This window comes from Anser anser (genome assembly GCF_964211835.1).
Source record: "Anser anser genome assembly, chromosome: 7".
In the NCBI taxonomy this organism is placed as follows: domain Eukaryota; kingdom Metazoa; phylum Chordata; class Aves; order Anseriformes; family Anatidae; genus Anser; species Anser anser.
Window position 1 is genome coordinate 9,205,728 of NC_139727.1, and position 15,836 is coordinate 9,221,563.

Consider the following 15,836-nt stretch of genomic DNA (forward strand, 5'->3'; position numbering starts at 1 on the left):
ATATTATGCACACAAAAAATGCCCCTATCACCAGCTGAAAATTGACAAAGTAGGTATATATGTATATATGTGTGGATATATATTTGGATTGTTAGGAGTTTATGTATATAGACTTTGTCCAGCTGAAATGATAGGGAGAAAAAAAAAAAAAGTCTTGATATATGTGATACTATGTGTCACAAAGAACCGCTGCTCAGATCACGTAGTTTTAACTAAATCAGGATGGAAGCACTGTATTGAGTAATTAACGACATGTAATTAACAGGCAATTAGTGAACTATACATTCAGGATCGATATCAGAGAAGCCACAACTCTATAGACACTTGCAAAAGATTATCAAATGCCCACACATTTCTAAATGCTCCTGTAGAACTAACCACAGAAGTTTTAATACCCTCAGCCCCCAGACACAGGCTTAGACCCCTCCACCCGACCCTGAGTCTTGTACACCCACCCTGGGTGTGGCTCCTTGCTTGGTACTAGGGGGGGTCACCCTCTCCTGGCTCACAGTGTATGCAAAGACAGGTGCCCCTGTCAGGCCGTCACAGTGGATGTGCTGCTTGTGGGACACCTTGTGACAGCAACAAACTGGGGTTTGACTACCTCTGCATCAACTTCAGGGCCTCCTCTCTCTTACAAACAGTCATGCTTTTACAATTCTTTTCAGGCTTTCTTTGTTTCAGAAGTTTTTTGTAATCTCTCACTTGTTATTTAATCTTGCTGTTGGTCCTCTTTTGCATGAACAATCTGTGGCAAATGTCCTCCCAGGAAGTTTTGTGTCATTTTGTTCGGTCCTGCTGTTTACACTTGCATTTCTGCCTCTGTTGTTGTCCAAGCCATTTGTCAAAGGTGGATCGTGGGGGCACTCACACTATGCAGTAGAAAACAAATATTTGCAGTACGTGTTGAGGCTTTTGGTCAGTTTTCAGTCATGGACAGATGGAAAAAATTGGTTTGAAAATGTTGATTCATAACTTAAAAGACAAATATGAATGCTTTAGAAATTTTCATCCTGTCATAGCTTTGTTATGTACCTTCCCATGCTTGTCTGTGTGTTGACACAGTTCATTTTTCTGTTCTTAATAGAACAGAACCATATTGAATAGTTAAGGATACATAAATTTGCGTGTCCTTGACAACAGATACATGCATCTGGCTTCTATACTAACCTGTTACAGTAACTCTTACATAATTCCAAATCTGATCTTTATTTTCATTTCTATTTTACAGTGCATTATGGCACTTCAAGTCTTGCATTATGTTTATCAATAGGCTGTTGATGAGATGAATTATGCTGCATTCTTTGGCTTATATGAATTAATTATCATTGCATTTTCCACTGAAAAGGGCATTTGCTGTCTGTTCTAATATATCTTTACTGTGTATTCATGGTAGTGATATTCTGTAAAACTTCAAAATGGAATCCTACCTGGGTGTTCAGACATACATATTCTGGTGATATCAAAATCATTTTCCACCTCAGTAGGATCCCTCTTTAAACACTGTCTGTTTAATGAAGGCAAATAAAACACTTGATCAAGTTAACTTTGCATTGTTTTGTGTTTTACAAGTTTATTTGTCTGTAAAAGTTAAATGGTGCATAGGAAAGAGTGAGAAGAACTTGTAAGAGCATTGCTTTCTTTCTAGCTTACCTGCAGTTGATACAATAAAGGATATATAAAGGTGAACAAGGACTCCATTTCTTAATCTACTTTATTTTATCTCTAGGTCTTTAATGCATTACCTAAAGGAGAATTTAGGTATTATTTTCATTGCCAGTAGTCTGTAGGAGTGAACGAACTTCTCACATTTAGTCCAATGCTGGGTACAGCACTCATGACAAGGTTGTAGCTGGAAAATATTACAGCTCCTCTTGTGGGATTCTTGTGAGTCTTTTGTAGTGTTTCGGGGAGGACTGAAAAATTGTGCCTGCGAAGACATGAACTCCCAATTCATGTGAAAATGAGAGCAAAACAAAGCCAAATCTTCACAGTCCACAACAGTGATCTTTTCTTATCTCTATAGCAAAAGAGGCCAGAAATAAGAGGAGTACTTTTGTGGTGCAGAACAGCAGTTGTAGTACCCTGGGACAAGAGAAAACTGTTCTCTTCAGTCTTGTCAGAAGAGGGAATAATGGACCTTGCTGCAACAAGGTAAGTACTTTTTCCTTTTCCTTAGTGGTTGGCATTTTGCAACAGTGTGTATATCATCGATAGAGACTCATTACAGTACCAGAAAGATTCATGCATTCTAGCAGGAGTGATAGCATTCTGGCTTCTGGAGGCTTCTGATGTATTTTTTAGTCACTAATATTGCAATGTATTTCTTGTTTGGCTTTAGGTAAAGCACCTAATTGCTTTGTAACTCCTTTTTCATCTGTGAAATGTATATTGCAGTATTTCCTTTGCTTTTTTTCTATTGTAAACTCCTTTGCACATAAAAGAGGGCTGTTGGTTTTGGCGTCTGACTTTTATTTTAGAATAAATCATAAAAAACTCCAGAAGGAAAAGAGCAATCTTTATTAGTTTGCTTTACACTGCTGTGTACAGCAAATCTGGCTGGACCAAGGGCTCTCATCATCAGCTTCCAGAAAATTCAGTGAAAGGTGTCTCTGTGCATCACTGACCAAACTAGGCTCATTACAGTCTTTATGCAAAATAGCTTCTCTTTAACAAGTCCACTAGAGTTCACAGATTATACACTTGGTTGCAGCAAGAGTTACAGTAGATATTAGAAAACATTTTAGACAATACGTCTGAAACTGGTAATGAAAAAGACATAGTCTTGAAAAAATATTGCAACCCTCATACTGCAGTTGCTGTTGAGAAACTTACCTATGCGAATACTGACAAAGTTTTTTTTTTGTCAAAGTTTTTTCCTTTAAAAAAATGTGATCAGTGACACCTAACTATTAAAGACATGACAAGTTTTCATGATCTAAATGGAATCAAAAATATCTCCTCACAAATTTTGTAGAAGAGTAAATACTGTAAATAATAATTCAAAGATGATGTAGACAACTGAGAAAAGCATTCTTTAAGCACTGAGTTGGCCAAAGGGATGCAACATGGTTAGGAGTAGTATATAAGCAGCTGCAATATGATACTGTGTTCTTCATACATGATACAAGTTCTTCAGCAGATGTGCCATAATGTCCAGTATTGTATTGGTTCTGCAATGGAAAGAGGGTTAGACTATATCAAGAGCCTTACTGAGTGTATGCTGGACCTTCTTGTTCATTAGAAAAGTATCTACAGATTTATGCCATGGGACAGATCATTTCTACCATCTTGCCAATCCAGTGGATATGCTAAGGGGAACCTTTCAGATATCTCTGGTTTCCAGAAAGTGGGAATCTGTATACTTAAAAAATATAAATAAACTACAGTTTTGCTGTTATAAAGATTTCCCAGTTTTATTGCCTTAAACTATTTGGGCATGAGTATGTAATGTGTTTTCTGTATCTTTACAGACAAAAGTATATTTTCAGTATAAGGCAGTGTGCATAATAGCTGAGCCTTCCTTGCATATCTGTCAGGAGCCTAAGGAAAAATAATAATGTCTCAGTTTTCCTAAGCCCTTTCCACAGAGGTTGCAATTTGAAATGTTTGCTAGCAAATGAGAATAACATGTGTTTACAAATACTGTCAGCTTGAGGTACAGACAGGAAGTTTATTTATTTATTTTATCTGAAAGATCAATTATGTCTGAAGCTACTAGATAGGCTGCAACTAAGACTGAAGAAAGCCCCTGCTTCAGTGACTACAAAATTTCTGCTTCAGTGATGAGGAGCTATTTCCATGAGAGAAGTTGCTTGATTGCCTAACTGTGTCCAGTGGGTTGGGTCCAGTGACAAACCTGACTACTTCACAATGCAAACCAGATTGCCAATAGCTCTTGTTTGTAATACTAATTATTTGTATTACAAAGGGAGCCATGTGAAGTCTCATTGTTTTTAGCTTTGCACACAAGCCTGATGCAAAGATCGTCATTGCCTTTGAGAAAATCTACCTCAGAAATACCCAACAGTTTAGGAAAGGCAGAAGGAAGGATTCTATTGGTCTAGTTTGCTGAAACTTGAGTTTTGTTTTCTTCTAGTATATTATTTTCTAGAAATGTGTTTATGTAGGTACATACATTGTATACTGGAGGTAAGTGACCAAGGCAAGTGTAGATGGTGAGCTAGGACTGGGCTGACCTACAGGAAAATGGCAAGAACTGAGATGACAGAGAAGGCGTGAAAACAGAAAGGACTCCAAATCAGGGTGGATATAGAGGAAATAGCCAACATCACAGTAAAAAAATACCTTCTAAAGTTGTTTGGCAAAACAGGGGGCAGGAAGAGGAATATTAAGGAGAGTATACGTTAATGCCTTTATCTCCCAGTCACCAAAGCACCTCTGTCATGCTCTTGGTGTTGCACTCATTTTAAAGCTGCTGTTGGCTAACTTTTTTTTTTTTTTTTTCCCCATTTACTTTGTAACAGGAATGTTCTTTTTAATGTGATATCTTTGTATTTAGTTTATCAGTTGTCTAAAGAAGCAGCCTAAACAAAGTTTTGTGTTTGTTTTGATTCAGCAGTCTTATGACATCCCAGCTAATTGTGTAATTTTGGGATCCAATAGACATTTAAATAGCTCTTTAGGAAACAAAATATATTTATTGGTATATTGAAGACCAAGAACCTTGGTGATGACTTGTATGCTATTTTACCTTTAAAGATAATCATACTTTTCCATGCTTGTTTTTTTGTTTTTTTTTTTTTAAACAAACAAAGAAACAAACAAAAAAAAACCAAACTGCAGCTATCATGTTATTAATGAATTCTTAATGTGTTCTAATGCAGTCAAAGATCATGTTATCCCATAAAGCTGTAATGATAATATACTTTTTATATTCAGGACTTGAAATCTGCTCCGCTTTCTCTTCTTCCTTCCCCATAACAATAAGAAAAAGAATGAATGGTGTGAAAGCTGAGCTTATGGTGCTCTTGAGTTTCATACAGCAGATAATGCTAAGAAATCAGCATCTCCTATGCTTAATATCATGACTCTGTGTTTTAACATTAAAGTTTCTAGGACAATGTGAAATGCTGAAATGTTTGTACAGTTGCTGAATTTTAAAGAGCAGTGTGAAAAAAGTTACGTGATTTCTCTTGGGTCTTTTTGTAGCAGCTTGGTAGTGACAAGGGAGTAAAAACTTAACTGGCACATACACAAATGAGATTTTCTTTGTCTAGGAAAGTAATCAGGAGGGTGTGGTGAGCACAGGTAGGAAAAGAGAATGCTGACAGGGTGCGGAAAGATGATTAGCAGATTGTTGGGTCATTGCTTCTAGCACAATTCCAATAGCTCAGAAGATGATCTAAGAATTAAGTCCTCAGGTTTGGTGGAGGACAGCTTTATTATTCCTTTATATCTTCATCAGTTAAACTGCGGCAGAGCCAAGGACCTATCCTGTTATTTTTTGTTTGGATTTGTTTATTTTTTTCAGAGTTATTTAAAATCAGTTTACTTTTTATACATGGTTTATATGCCACATATACAGTAATTGATTGACTTACTGGTGTTCCTTTTGCTGAGAACCATTAAAAGACAGAAGGATGCAACAAAATTGTTTCATTTAGTTTGAGATTATGACCTCTAAACCTGTAGCAGAACTATTTGCAGAAACTTGGTCAGGGCAATATTCCATTGCCAATAACAAAAAATAAAAACGTATGTTGAATTTGTTGAAATTTTGTTTAGTATGAACGTCAAAAGCTGCAGCAACATCAAAATAATGCAACACTTTGTTTTCACATTTTGAAGTGTAATTTCATGTTCTTTTTGTTTTCGTTTTTCTACTAGATATTAACAATACATGGTTTTTGTTGACAAGACAGGTTTTAACAACACAGGTTTTTGTTTTTGCTTTAAGAATTCTGAAGACTTTAGTCTTCACTTAGGGCTCGAATGAATATACATTTTGAAATCTCTACTTCAGTGAAACAGCCATCTTGCCCTCTGTACATCTCTGATTACTAATATTATATTATGCAGAGTGGTTCTTGATTACACTGTTTGAAACAGTGCTTAATTTGTATACAGAGATCTGTAAATTTGTCACTTTCAGTCCCTGTAACTTCTGAAGTGAACCAACTCCTCTCTTCTCATTTATGAACCTTCCTTTCTTTTGCTAGGAAACCAGCACAGTTATTTTTCCATGACCATATGTTGACAATCTCTGAATCATTTTTTTTCTCCATACTTTTCTTGTTCTTCCTGGTCTTACTATAACCATGACAGTTTGCTAAACTATAAACAGATCATGTACAGTTGATTTATATTTTGTAGCCACTGAAACCCAAGGCCAGTCCAAAGGCAGTGTCAGATGAGAGCAATATATTCAAGACAAAACCATGAATCATCACAACCGGAGGGATGGTTCATCTGCAGAGTTTCCCACCCTTCTTTTCCCTGCTTTTATTGCTCTGGACATATTTTGGATGATGGTGTTTATTCAAAAGCATCAGATTTCAGTTCAGGGTGGAGGCTGAATTTGAACTTTGAGGCACTGTTGTCTCTAGAAGCAAATGGCTGTGAAACCACTAGTATGAAATTGCCATGTCGAGAGGTTAGGTAGTTTTCTGTCATGTCTTTTGAAAATAGGAATTTCAAGAGCTAAGGAGCTTTATGTCTATTTATTGTATTACTTATTTTGATACACAGTCTGCATTTTAAAGTCATTTAGACAGTTCCCTCTACTTTGTAGAGAAAGTAACACATTGAAGAGGTGAAAACCTGATATCCTGGCTTACAGGAATCAATATGTCCTCCCACTGTTCAGAATGGTTTGAAGCTGAAAGCTTTGATTTAAGTCCAATTTGTAACAGAAAACGGCATGTGATGTCATTTTGATACAGATAGAATAAATATTGGGAATATAGCTGTATAAATAATACAGAAACTAAACGGGAGGTCAAGGACTTGAGCTCCATAACTTCTATTGCAAATCATTGTAAACTGTTTTTGGAAAGTTTTTCTAGCCTTCTTGTGTGTTTGTGTGTGTGTGGTAGTGGTTGTTTTGTTAAAAAGATCTAAGATGTGTTTGAAACACCTAGTGCAAAACTGATTTCCTAAGACTAAATGGTATTTCCAGGGCAATAATTATTTTTCAAAAGTATCTGTGGGCCTCAATTGTCATCAGGATCCCTGTACCTTGAAAAAATGCTTTGTAAGAACAAGCCTCTCTATCCAAAAGCACGTGTTCCACAGAAGCATAGTGCCATCAGGTAAGAGCCAGCTGGCAAAAGCCAAGAGGGGAGGCCTAGGTGGAAGGTCCCCTTCCTTCCTGCAGGCACAGGCAAGTTCCCTGAGCCTCCATCCACCCCTGAAGTGCCTGCACAGAGACTACCATAAGCTAGTCAGAGGGCTGCTGTATCCAAACTGCTCCCTGTTTGTCTACTTTTCTTTAGCTGGCACCTTTCACCAGCACTAAATTACTTAAAATCTTTACTTAAAATCTTTTAAATTACTTAAAATTACCTAAAATCAATGACAGCAACAAATTAACTTTCTCTGAAGAGCGTTTCCAGAAACATATTGGATTTTCTGGTTACCTACATTCTCTCTCCATCCCACTTTTCCCAGCCTCTGAGGGCACAGAGTGATTACAGTGCCAAGCTGGGAGCCTTTGATGATCTGAAGAATATGATGAATCTGATGATCTGAAGAATATATGTTAGCAAAGCTCGTTCAGTTCACCATTCTTTACTTAGATAATAAACTAACATGGAAATGGTCTTCAAATTGCTTTAAAAATTTTCCAGATCTATACTAAAAATATAAAGCTATGCATATTTTTCTTAAATACTCTGTAAAATAGGAAACAAAATAAAACTTTGTGCTGCAAAACTATTCAGACAAGCATAAAGCAGGTTGTTGAGCAAAGTACCAGTAGACAGAAATGTATTGCAATATTATTAGTATTTGCTGCACTGGCAAAACTCACACCTATTGCCACACTTTCTGCATAGGGATTAGGTGCACTTTAAAGGCAATTATTGAGATTAAAAACCAGCCAAACAAAAAACATATCGTGTACTGGCAGTGTCTTGAAATTAACATATATTAATAGTTTCATTTGAAAAATATCCCATAATAATAACAGTAATATATACACGAAAAAAGCTACACCCCAAAAAATTTTGCAAAAATTAATTTCAAAAATGAACATTTTCACATTTCAATTTTGAAACGTTTCTCTCTTGAAAGGTGCTAATATGTAATTTTACAAAAGCCAAGAGTTAAACTTCTATTTATCAATTGTTTTTCCTTAAGTTTATCTAATTTTTTCAATCTCGTTTTGATCTAGCCGCTGTACTAAAATGTAAGTGATATCTACAGTTCAACTTAGCACAGATTAAGGAGTTCTTTTAAGTTGCCTATTGCTTTTGGAAGTAATATTATCAAGCCTATAAAATCTGCTCTTCTAAATCTCCTGGAGCCATGGGTTCCTATGAGAAGCACAGCTTCCTTAGTGAAATGGAAACTGACATTGCCTTCCTTGTGGAGAAAAACCTGGCAATATGTTCCTCCAAAGTTCAGGCAACAACTGAATGAAAGCCATGCTCTGTATCTGCAAGATGCCAATTGCTAGTCTTTGGAGGGCAAGAGTGAATTTGATTCACGGTTCTTGGACAGACAGAGTTTCCCTAATGTGTCAGTTTTCTGTGGCACAGACCTGACATCCTTATTCAGTGGCCTGCAGACAGAGATGGCATAGAGGAGTAAAACTCAGAGGGGCATTGGTACCCGGTTTATCCAGCTCTCCTCTCCAGTGCCCTAGGAAACACATAGATTATTTTTATACCACAGAGCCATGTAGGACAGAAATCACTGGGGGATCAAAGCTATAGGTTAGGTTTTTAAACAAATTAGAATACCAAGCAGGATATCCACTATCTCAGTCAGCTTCCCGCAGAAGCAAAATATTTAGCGTAGGCCTTCACAGGCCTCACTAGTTAAGAAACATTTGCAGCTAATGGTCTTGCCAGTCAGCACGATTTAAGTAACAAAGGAGTGGATTATTTGTAAAAGGATGTGCTGTCTAGAGGCTTCTTATTTGCAGGATTTCAGTTGCTGTTGTTATTTATCATATCCTGCTTATCTAACCCAGTTTTGGCGAAGGACAGGTTTTACAAGCTCAAGGTATATAAGCTCTGTAACTGTCCCATTTGGGCAGAGCCTATCACTCTGCTGCTCTCTGTCCTCTCCTATAGCTGTAGTAATAAACTCCTATTCTGACCTGATCTAAACTGTGATTCCAGTTATTTCTGTGACATTCCTATGAATAACAATGTGTGTCTGTGCAGATGAGTGGGAATTCATCGAGTGCATTCAGATAGGTTGTTCCTGTTTTGTTATTTGTCTCTGTAGACATGGCTATGCAAACTGTATTTAAACGAAGTTTCAGGTATGTCTTGGATGTGTTTCCAAGCACCTGCAGAGCTCCGTTGTTCACTGTCATCTATTGACTGCAGTCACAATGAAACCTTACCACTAGAGTATGCTAGAGTGCATATAAAACACTTAAACCCATCCTGGTTCTTTGCTTCCTGAAATATGGTGCCATGTATTAAATTAAACCCTCCAAAACATTCAAATGGAAATAAAAAAGAGTTAAAACCAAAAAGAAAAATACCTGAACTATAAACGTTCAGGGGTCACCGTATTAATTCTGGAGGAACATGCTATTCTGCAAGCCAGAGTTACAAACACTGGTGAATGCAGAACATTGCTTCATGCAGTCATGTCTTTAAGAAAGTGTTGCTTCTTCCTTTGTCTTTATTTAACAGAGCCTATTGTGTTTTTATGTATGGCTGGATCTCGAAACAACAAATTCTGTAATAGCTTTAAGAGCTTTATTATTACTATTATTATTATTATTATTAAATTATTATTATTATTAATTTCATCAACAGGTATTCCAGAAATATACTTGGAGTTTTGTATTTGTATTCCAATGCACCCTTGTTTAAGTGATAACTGCTAATTTTACCTATAACTAGAGGCAGCAAAAGTTAGAGTATGTTGCATGTATTCCAAAAGCTGTTGCAATACTGCTTAATGGAATTTCACCACGTGACCGTTTTTTAGATGGTAACAAAACTTCTTTCTTATTTGGTCTATATAGATACTCAGGGAGTCTCCTCACAAGGGCCATTCCCTACTGTGCTTGTTGCATCTAGAAGTTTAGAAAAGGCTTCCTGGCCCTTCCAGGATATATATATATGTATTTTTATTTGTCGAAACAGTTCAATTCTGATGTAAGAAATCATTCAGACATTGTTTTACTTTTAATCATATTAATGCAAGGGAGATTTTAAACCATAATGATAGAAACAATGAAATAATTCTTGCATTGGTACAAATTACTGAAGATGCTCAATTTTGCACTCCATTTAGAAAGACACCAGCTACATAGGCCTCATAGAAATGGAATATTTGGTTCAAAGTAACTAACCTTCAACTTTTTCTTTTCTTTCTTTTTATTTTGTTTATTTATTATTTTCTGAGAAAGCTTATAGTCTATGTATGGCTTAGATGGCTTAAACCAAAGGTAGATTCAGAGAAGTCTTTGGTCATGTGCTTATGTCATATGATTTCTCCCAGAGCTCCTAGCACAGAAGAGGGGAAAGGTCAACATCCCATCAGAAGAGTGACAATATCTGTGAACTGTGGCAGAGGGTTTGCAGGCCAACGTCCCTATGTTGTTCTTTTTCTTCTTTCTCAAGTTTTAAAAAGAACATTGAGCAGTTCTTGCCTGCAGGCCCTGCTCTTGTGATCAGCCCTGGTACAAACAGCAAATGGGAGAAGAGCATCCTTTGCTGCGTCCTCTGAGCCTTGTTCTGATTACAGTTCTTCCCAGCCCTAGGTAGCCTGTGTGGCTCTTTCTGGCAGTAGGTAGCTTAACCTGGCACTCTGCAAGTACGCGTGAGCGATGTCCCACTGGGAAGGCAAGGATTTTTCATTTCATGCCTCATTTACATACTGTATCACTGAATCGGTGAAGTAGAAGCTGATATTTAAAAAAGAAAACAAAGTTAATGAGCATAAGAACCTTTATTTATTTATTTTGGATTCTCAGAACAAAGAAATACACATGGAAGTATGTTTATTTTATTTTTATTTATTTTTATTTATTTATTTATTTATTTTGTCTTATAATGGAAGAGAACCAAACCATAGAAGCTATTGCTTGTGATGAGGGTAACTGAATTTTGCAAATCAAATATCATCAATGTACATTTCAAGACTTTTGTAATTAAGTCTTGTATCACTGGTAAGAATTTTTTCATTTTTTTCTTCAGCTGAGCTGAAGATTGGTGCTGCTGCCATCAGTGGGAGCTCTGATGATGGTTTGATTGGAAACAAGACTGTCTTTTCCCCGCCTTGCAACTGTGATATGTGGCAGACAGATCACATCCTGTGTGCAGACAGCAGCACATTTTCTCTGGCTGGAGAGATTGCCTCTATTCTGCTCCAGGGCAACAACAATTTGCAGATGAAAATGCCCAAATAGTGCACAGTGCACTGATATCTTAGCATTGATAGGAAGATTAACATTCCCAATCTAAAGCCAGTGAAATTCCTGAGCTGTTGTGAGTTGCATGATGTGTGGCAAAATACAGCACAGCAGGTCTGGGCCCCATCACAGCCTGTAATTATGACGTATTGTTATTATTTTTTATAATCACTTTTCATAAAACTTCAGTTGAAATAATCAGAGACTGTGGCCCAAGACTTCCCTTCTAGAAAGAACTCAGTAGCCACTCTCCTGGCTTCATTAACTCTTCTGACCTTCTTGATTCTGCATCCCTGGACCTTGTCTTGTGGCTATGCTGTATAAAAATGGAGGCAAAAATTTAGTTTTTGAAGAGAATTCTAGATTGTGATTCTGTGTTGAAAGAAACACCTTTTTGCAACCTTTGGCTAGCCTTATGAAAGGGTTCACTGGTGAATTTTCAGCAAAATATGTAGGAAACAGGTCAACCTGTTTTATGAGATACAGGTCATTACCTCCCTGAGGCCCTGACCCATTGAATTGTTGCTTTTTAAAACAAGTGGTTGTGCTCTCATTTTATGGAAGTACAGTGTGGTTCAGCTTCTTCTACAGGAAGAAACTCCTGCTGACCTGTCATACCTCTCCTCCATAATAAAGTACAAGACTGCTATTTAGTTTTAGATATCTAAACTACTGGCAAATTTTACATAAATAGAGTAGGCAAGAGAAGGCAAGAGAAAACTGTTTAAATACAAATCTTTCCCCTTTAAATTGAGGTCTAGTTTCTGAGAAAATGGAAAATAACTGCACCATGGATTTGTTTTTAGAAGTTTTCTGCTTTCACTTACTGTAAGCCTCCATTTTCCTTCAGTATTGAGTGGATTATGGGAAAATACAACTGAATATCTTTCAGATACTCACTACAAGTAGCAATCATATTTCTAACCTTTGACAGTTAACACTGTGGAATTTCATCTCAGATGTAGGCTTTAAAACAATAAAGGTTAATAAAACGTTATTGTCAAAGCTGTATTGTTTTTTGTGATGAAATCACTGGAACCTGAAAATTGAGTTCTACAACTGGAGGAAAGTTAGGGAGGAGGAAAATATTACCTCTGCATGGAATGTAATTCAAAGGCAAGAGAAATACTAATGTCATGCCCAGTTGAGCTGTCCTACTCCATGTATTGATTTATTAAGCAAAATAGTTAGCCGGGAAATGCCTAGTGAACATTTAATATTTAAGGATGTTTTGAGACATGAAAAAGCATTCATTATGCTCAGAGTCTTAAGAGCCAAATTAGTAATACAATGCAAACAAAGGTTTTGTGTAAGAGAAAGGAATTTTTCAGTGTTTGTTTTTCATATATCTATCAGTATAGCTCAGAGCTTTTGTATTTTCAATATGCATACATAAATATATGTGCAACTATACATACCAGTATTAATAACTTGTAAGTTTTGTGTTGCATGAGGCAAAATTTGTTTGGCCATAAAATTGCTACTCTGGGGGAAAGCTGAAAATCCTGTCTTTAACTAACAGCATGAATGAGACACTTGTAATAGCAGGGATATCTATTGACATGGGAAAGATCACTCCATTCACAGCTTTGAAGTGAGATTACGCAGTTTTACAATTTCTGAACAGAGTTGCACTGTAACTATATTAATGTCAGAGCTAATATGATATGATGCTGATTTCTGTAAGGCTGCACAGAGAGTAAGCAAATATTCAAGTCTCAACAATCAGATTAGACACCTACATTAATGTTCCCATAGAGGAATGAAATATGTTTACATATAAACGAGAGCTCTTGGAATGGTGAGTCAGTTACAAAATAATAGTGTCATGCATTGCTTATATTTATGTTATATCCCATGTAGACAAGTGGTACCCATATATGCCTTTTTGATTATAGCTTAAGACTAGAATGCCATGATTTTGACTGATGAGGTATCATTGCTGCTACTGACAGTAAAGGTTATATTTTTACATAAATGCAGGATGGTATTTTGGTAAATTTATTTGCAAACACAGAACCAAATGCATGCAGCTGTGCTCAAGACCTTAACCCAGGGATTATTGTTTTTCATTCATTGAATTCTTAGCCATTCTTTTAAGGTTTTTCAGTTTCTTTTTTTTTTTTCCCCAATCATCAAATACAGCTTTCATTTTTTCCCTTATTTCTTGCTTTCCAATCAGGCATAATTTGTAAATAAATCACCATGAGTATTCAGACACACTCAATGGTTAAAATTAACCTATTTTGTTCATAAGATGAAAATGATTATCTTTTAGCAATAGTTAAAATTAAGGCTAGGTGATTAAGACTTTCCTGTAGGCTCAGGGAGTGATTTTAGTAAAGCCATCATGACTATAGGGTAACTATATTTCCCCTGAGTGAAGTAGGTTAGATAAAAAAAAAACAACCTGAAGAAGACGATTACCACATTACTAATACTGTAGTTTATTTACAAATTTTAATTAAAAGATTTAATGTGATAGTTAAACTACAAATCACATTCAGTGATGCACCACAGCTGACACTTACTTCCCCACTTTAAGTCATCTTAAAAGGCAGAGAGAATTTTTACTTTAAAACAAACAATTGATAATTGTAGTAAATCTGATCTTTTCAATACTATATAGCAATTAGGAATAAAACAAGGTTCCTGCTGAGAGTTCATTATCAGAAATCATTTCCTATGAGAAGAGAATAATTGTTCTGAAATACTGGTGAAGTGGCTAGCTGAATAAAACATAGCAACTTTTAACTTATTTTTTATTTCGTTTTTGTCCCTTTTATTTATTTATTTTCTGGTTTGCTTTTTTTCCTTTAGATCTACACATCCTTTTTCTGAAAGGGATCTCTAGGTCCTTAAGAGGCAAGTTAAAAGGTATAGGAAAATTGTGCTGAGCTTTCTGTATTAGAGGAAGTGGGACTCATATGGATCTTGATTACAAACATAACTAGGAGTCATCACCATCATGCTGTGATCTACCTTCAATATAGGGTTTATGTTCTTTCTAGGGTGATTTTTCTATAATCCCACAAGGACATATACCCAAATTCAGATTTTGAAACCTATCGGTATAAGAAGCCAAACTAAACCTCTGGAGACTATCTTAAAGGAATGATGAAAGTCTTATATCCTTCTGTTATATGCAAGCAAATTCAGAAGGGAGGTAATGTTACAAGTCCATAGGAGTCCACATACAGCAACAGTATGCTAAATCATCTTCCTTGCAGTTTCCCTAGGCTAGCCAGGAACTACAATCTAAGAAGAATGGCAAAAAAACTGTTTTATTTGATTATCAGTTCCCCTTCCATACACACAGACCACTACATACATACATACAGAGAAAGCGAGTAATCCTAGGGCCCACGCATTCACCTTTCCTTGGTGCATCTGCTGAGGAGAATGACGGTGTTAGATTTCTGATTTTGAATTTCACTGCTCTTCTTGCTTCTTAGCAGCTTACCACAAACTATGCAATCTGGACTGATAAAGACAGAAGAAGTTATTATGCCTACTAAGAGTTAACTACAACTTGTGCATGTCAGAGGAATAAAACTGAGAATGATAATTGAAAAAAAAAATATAGTAATACCTATTTACCACATGTATAGTAATAACAAAAGAGTAGAATTTATCCTTTACGGACAGTATTTTAAAGTGGCATTAATACATAATTTTAATAAAAAAATGGTTCAAATTTCTGAAAGCAAGTTTCGTTGGAAGCATGCAAGAAGTTCTGGTTTGCAGAAGTATTTACCATTCATTTGCTGGAAATCATAGTGCTACTAGTTGTGCACTCCAAAAATAGAAACATCCTTCTAATGAAAAAAAAGGAAATCATCAATTTTCCCAAAGTAGCACACTTGTTTTTGATTCCAGTAAAACATAAAAGAAGCAGTCTATGGCAAGTCTTTGAGTATATGACAGCTATTATAAAAAGTAAAGATAATTTCATCTTGGCTGTTATTTGTCAGTCATTTTTCTTAAAATGTGATACCTTCTTAAGATGACCACAATGTGGACAGCTGCTACAAGGAACACAGGTAAAATTAATGTTAAAATCTGTATGTCCCAATTGTCCTCAAGTGCCATGGAATCATTTAATATCACTTACTATGGGTCAATTAGACCTCCCGTTAGAGAAATCTTCTGCAATTCACTGTTCATTAGCCTGACATTTGCAAATGAAGTGCTTACAGGTTAAGCATCATTTAATCCCAGTGCTATAAAAATGTAAGAGAACACGATGGCCTCTGTATATTTGGGA

The 15,836-nt window shown here is 36.2% G+C and overlaps 1 protein-coding gene across 1 annotated transcript in view; it reads left to right on the top strand.

The window, feature by feature from the left end:
* The window catches only part of LOC310902391 (uncharacterized protein), a 495,211-nt gene that overhangs the window by 53,047 nt on the left and 426,328 nt on the right, over positions 1-15,836 (top strand). Inside the window, exon 2 of the mRNA XM_083843892.1 lies at positions 2,027-2,154. Coding sequence (XP_083700018.1) covers positions 2,027-2,154 — 128 coding nt within the window. The remainder of the gene's footprint in view (positions 1-2,026; positions 2,155-15,836) is intronic.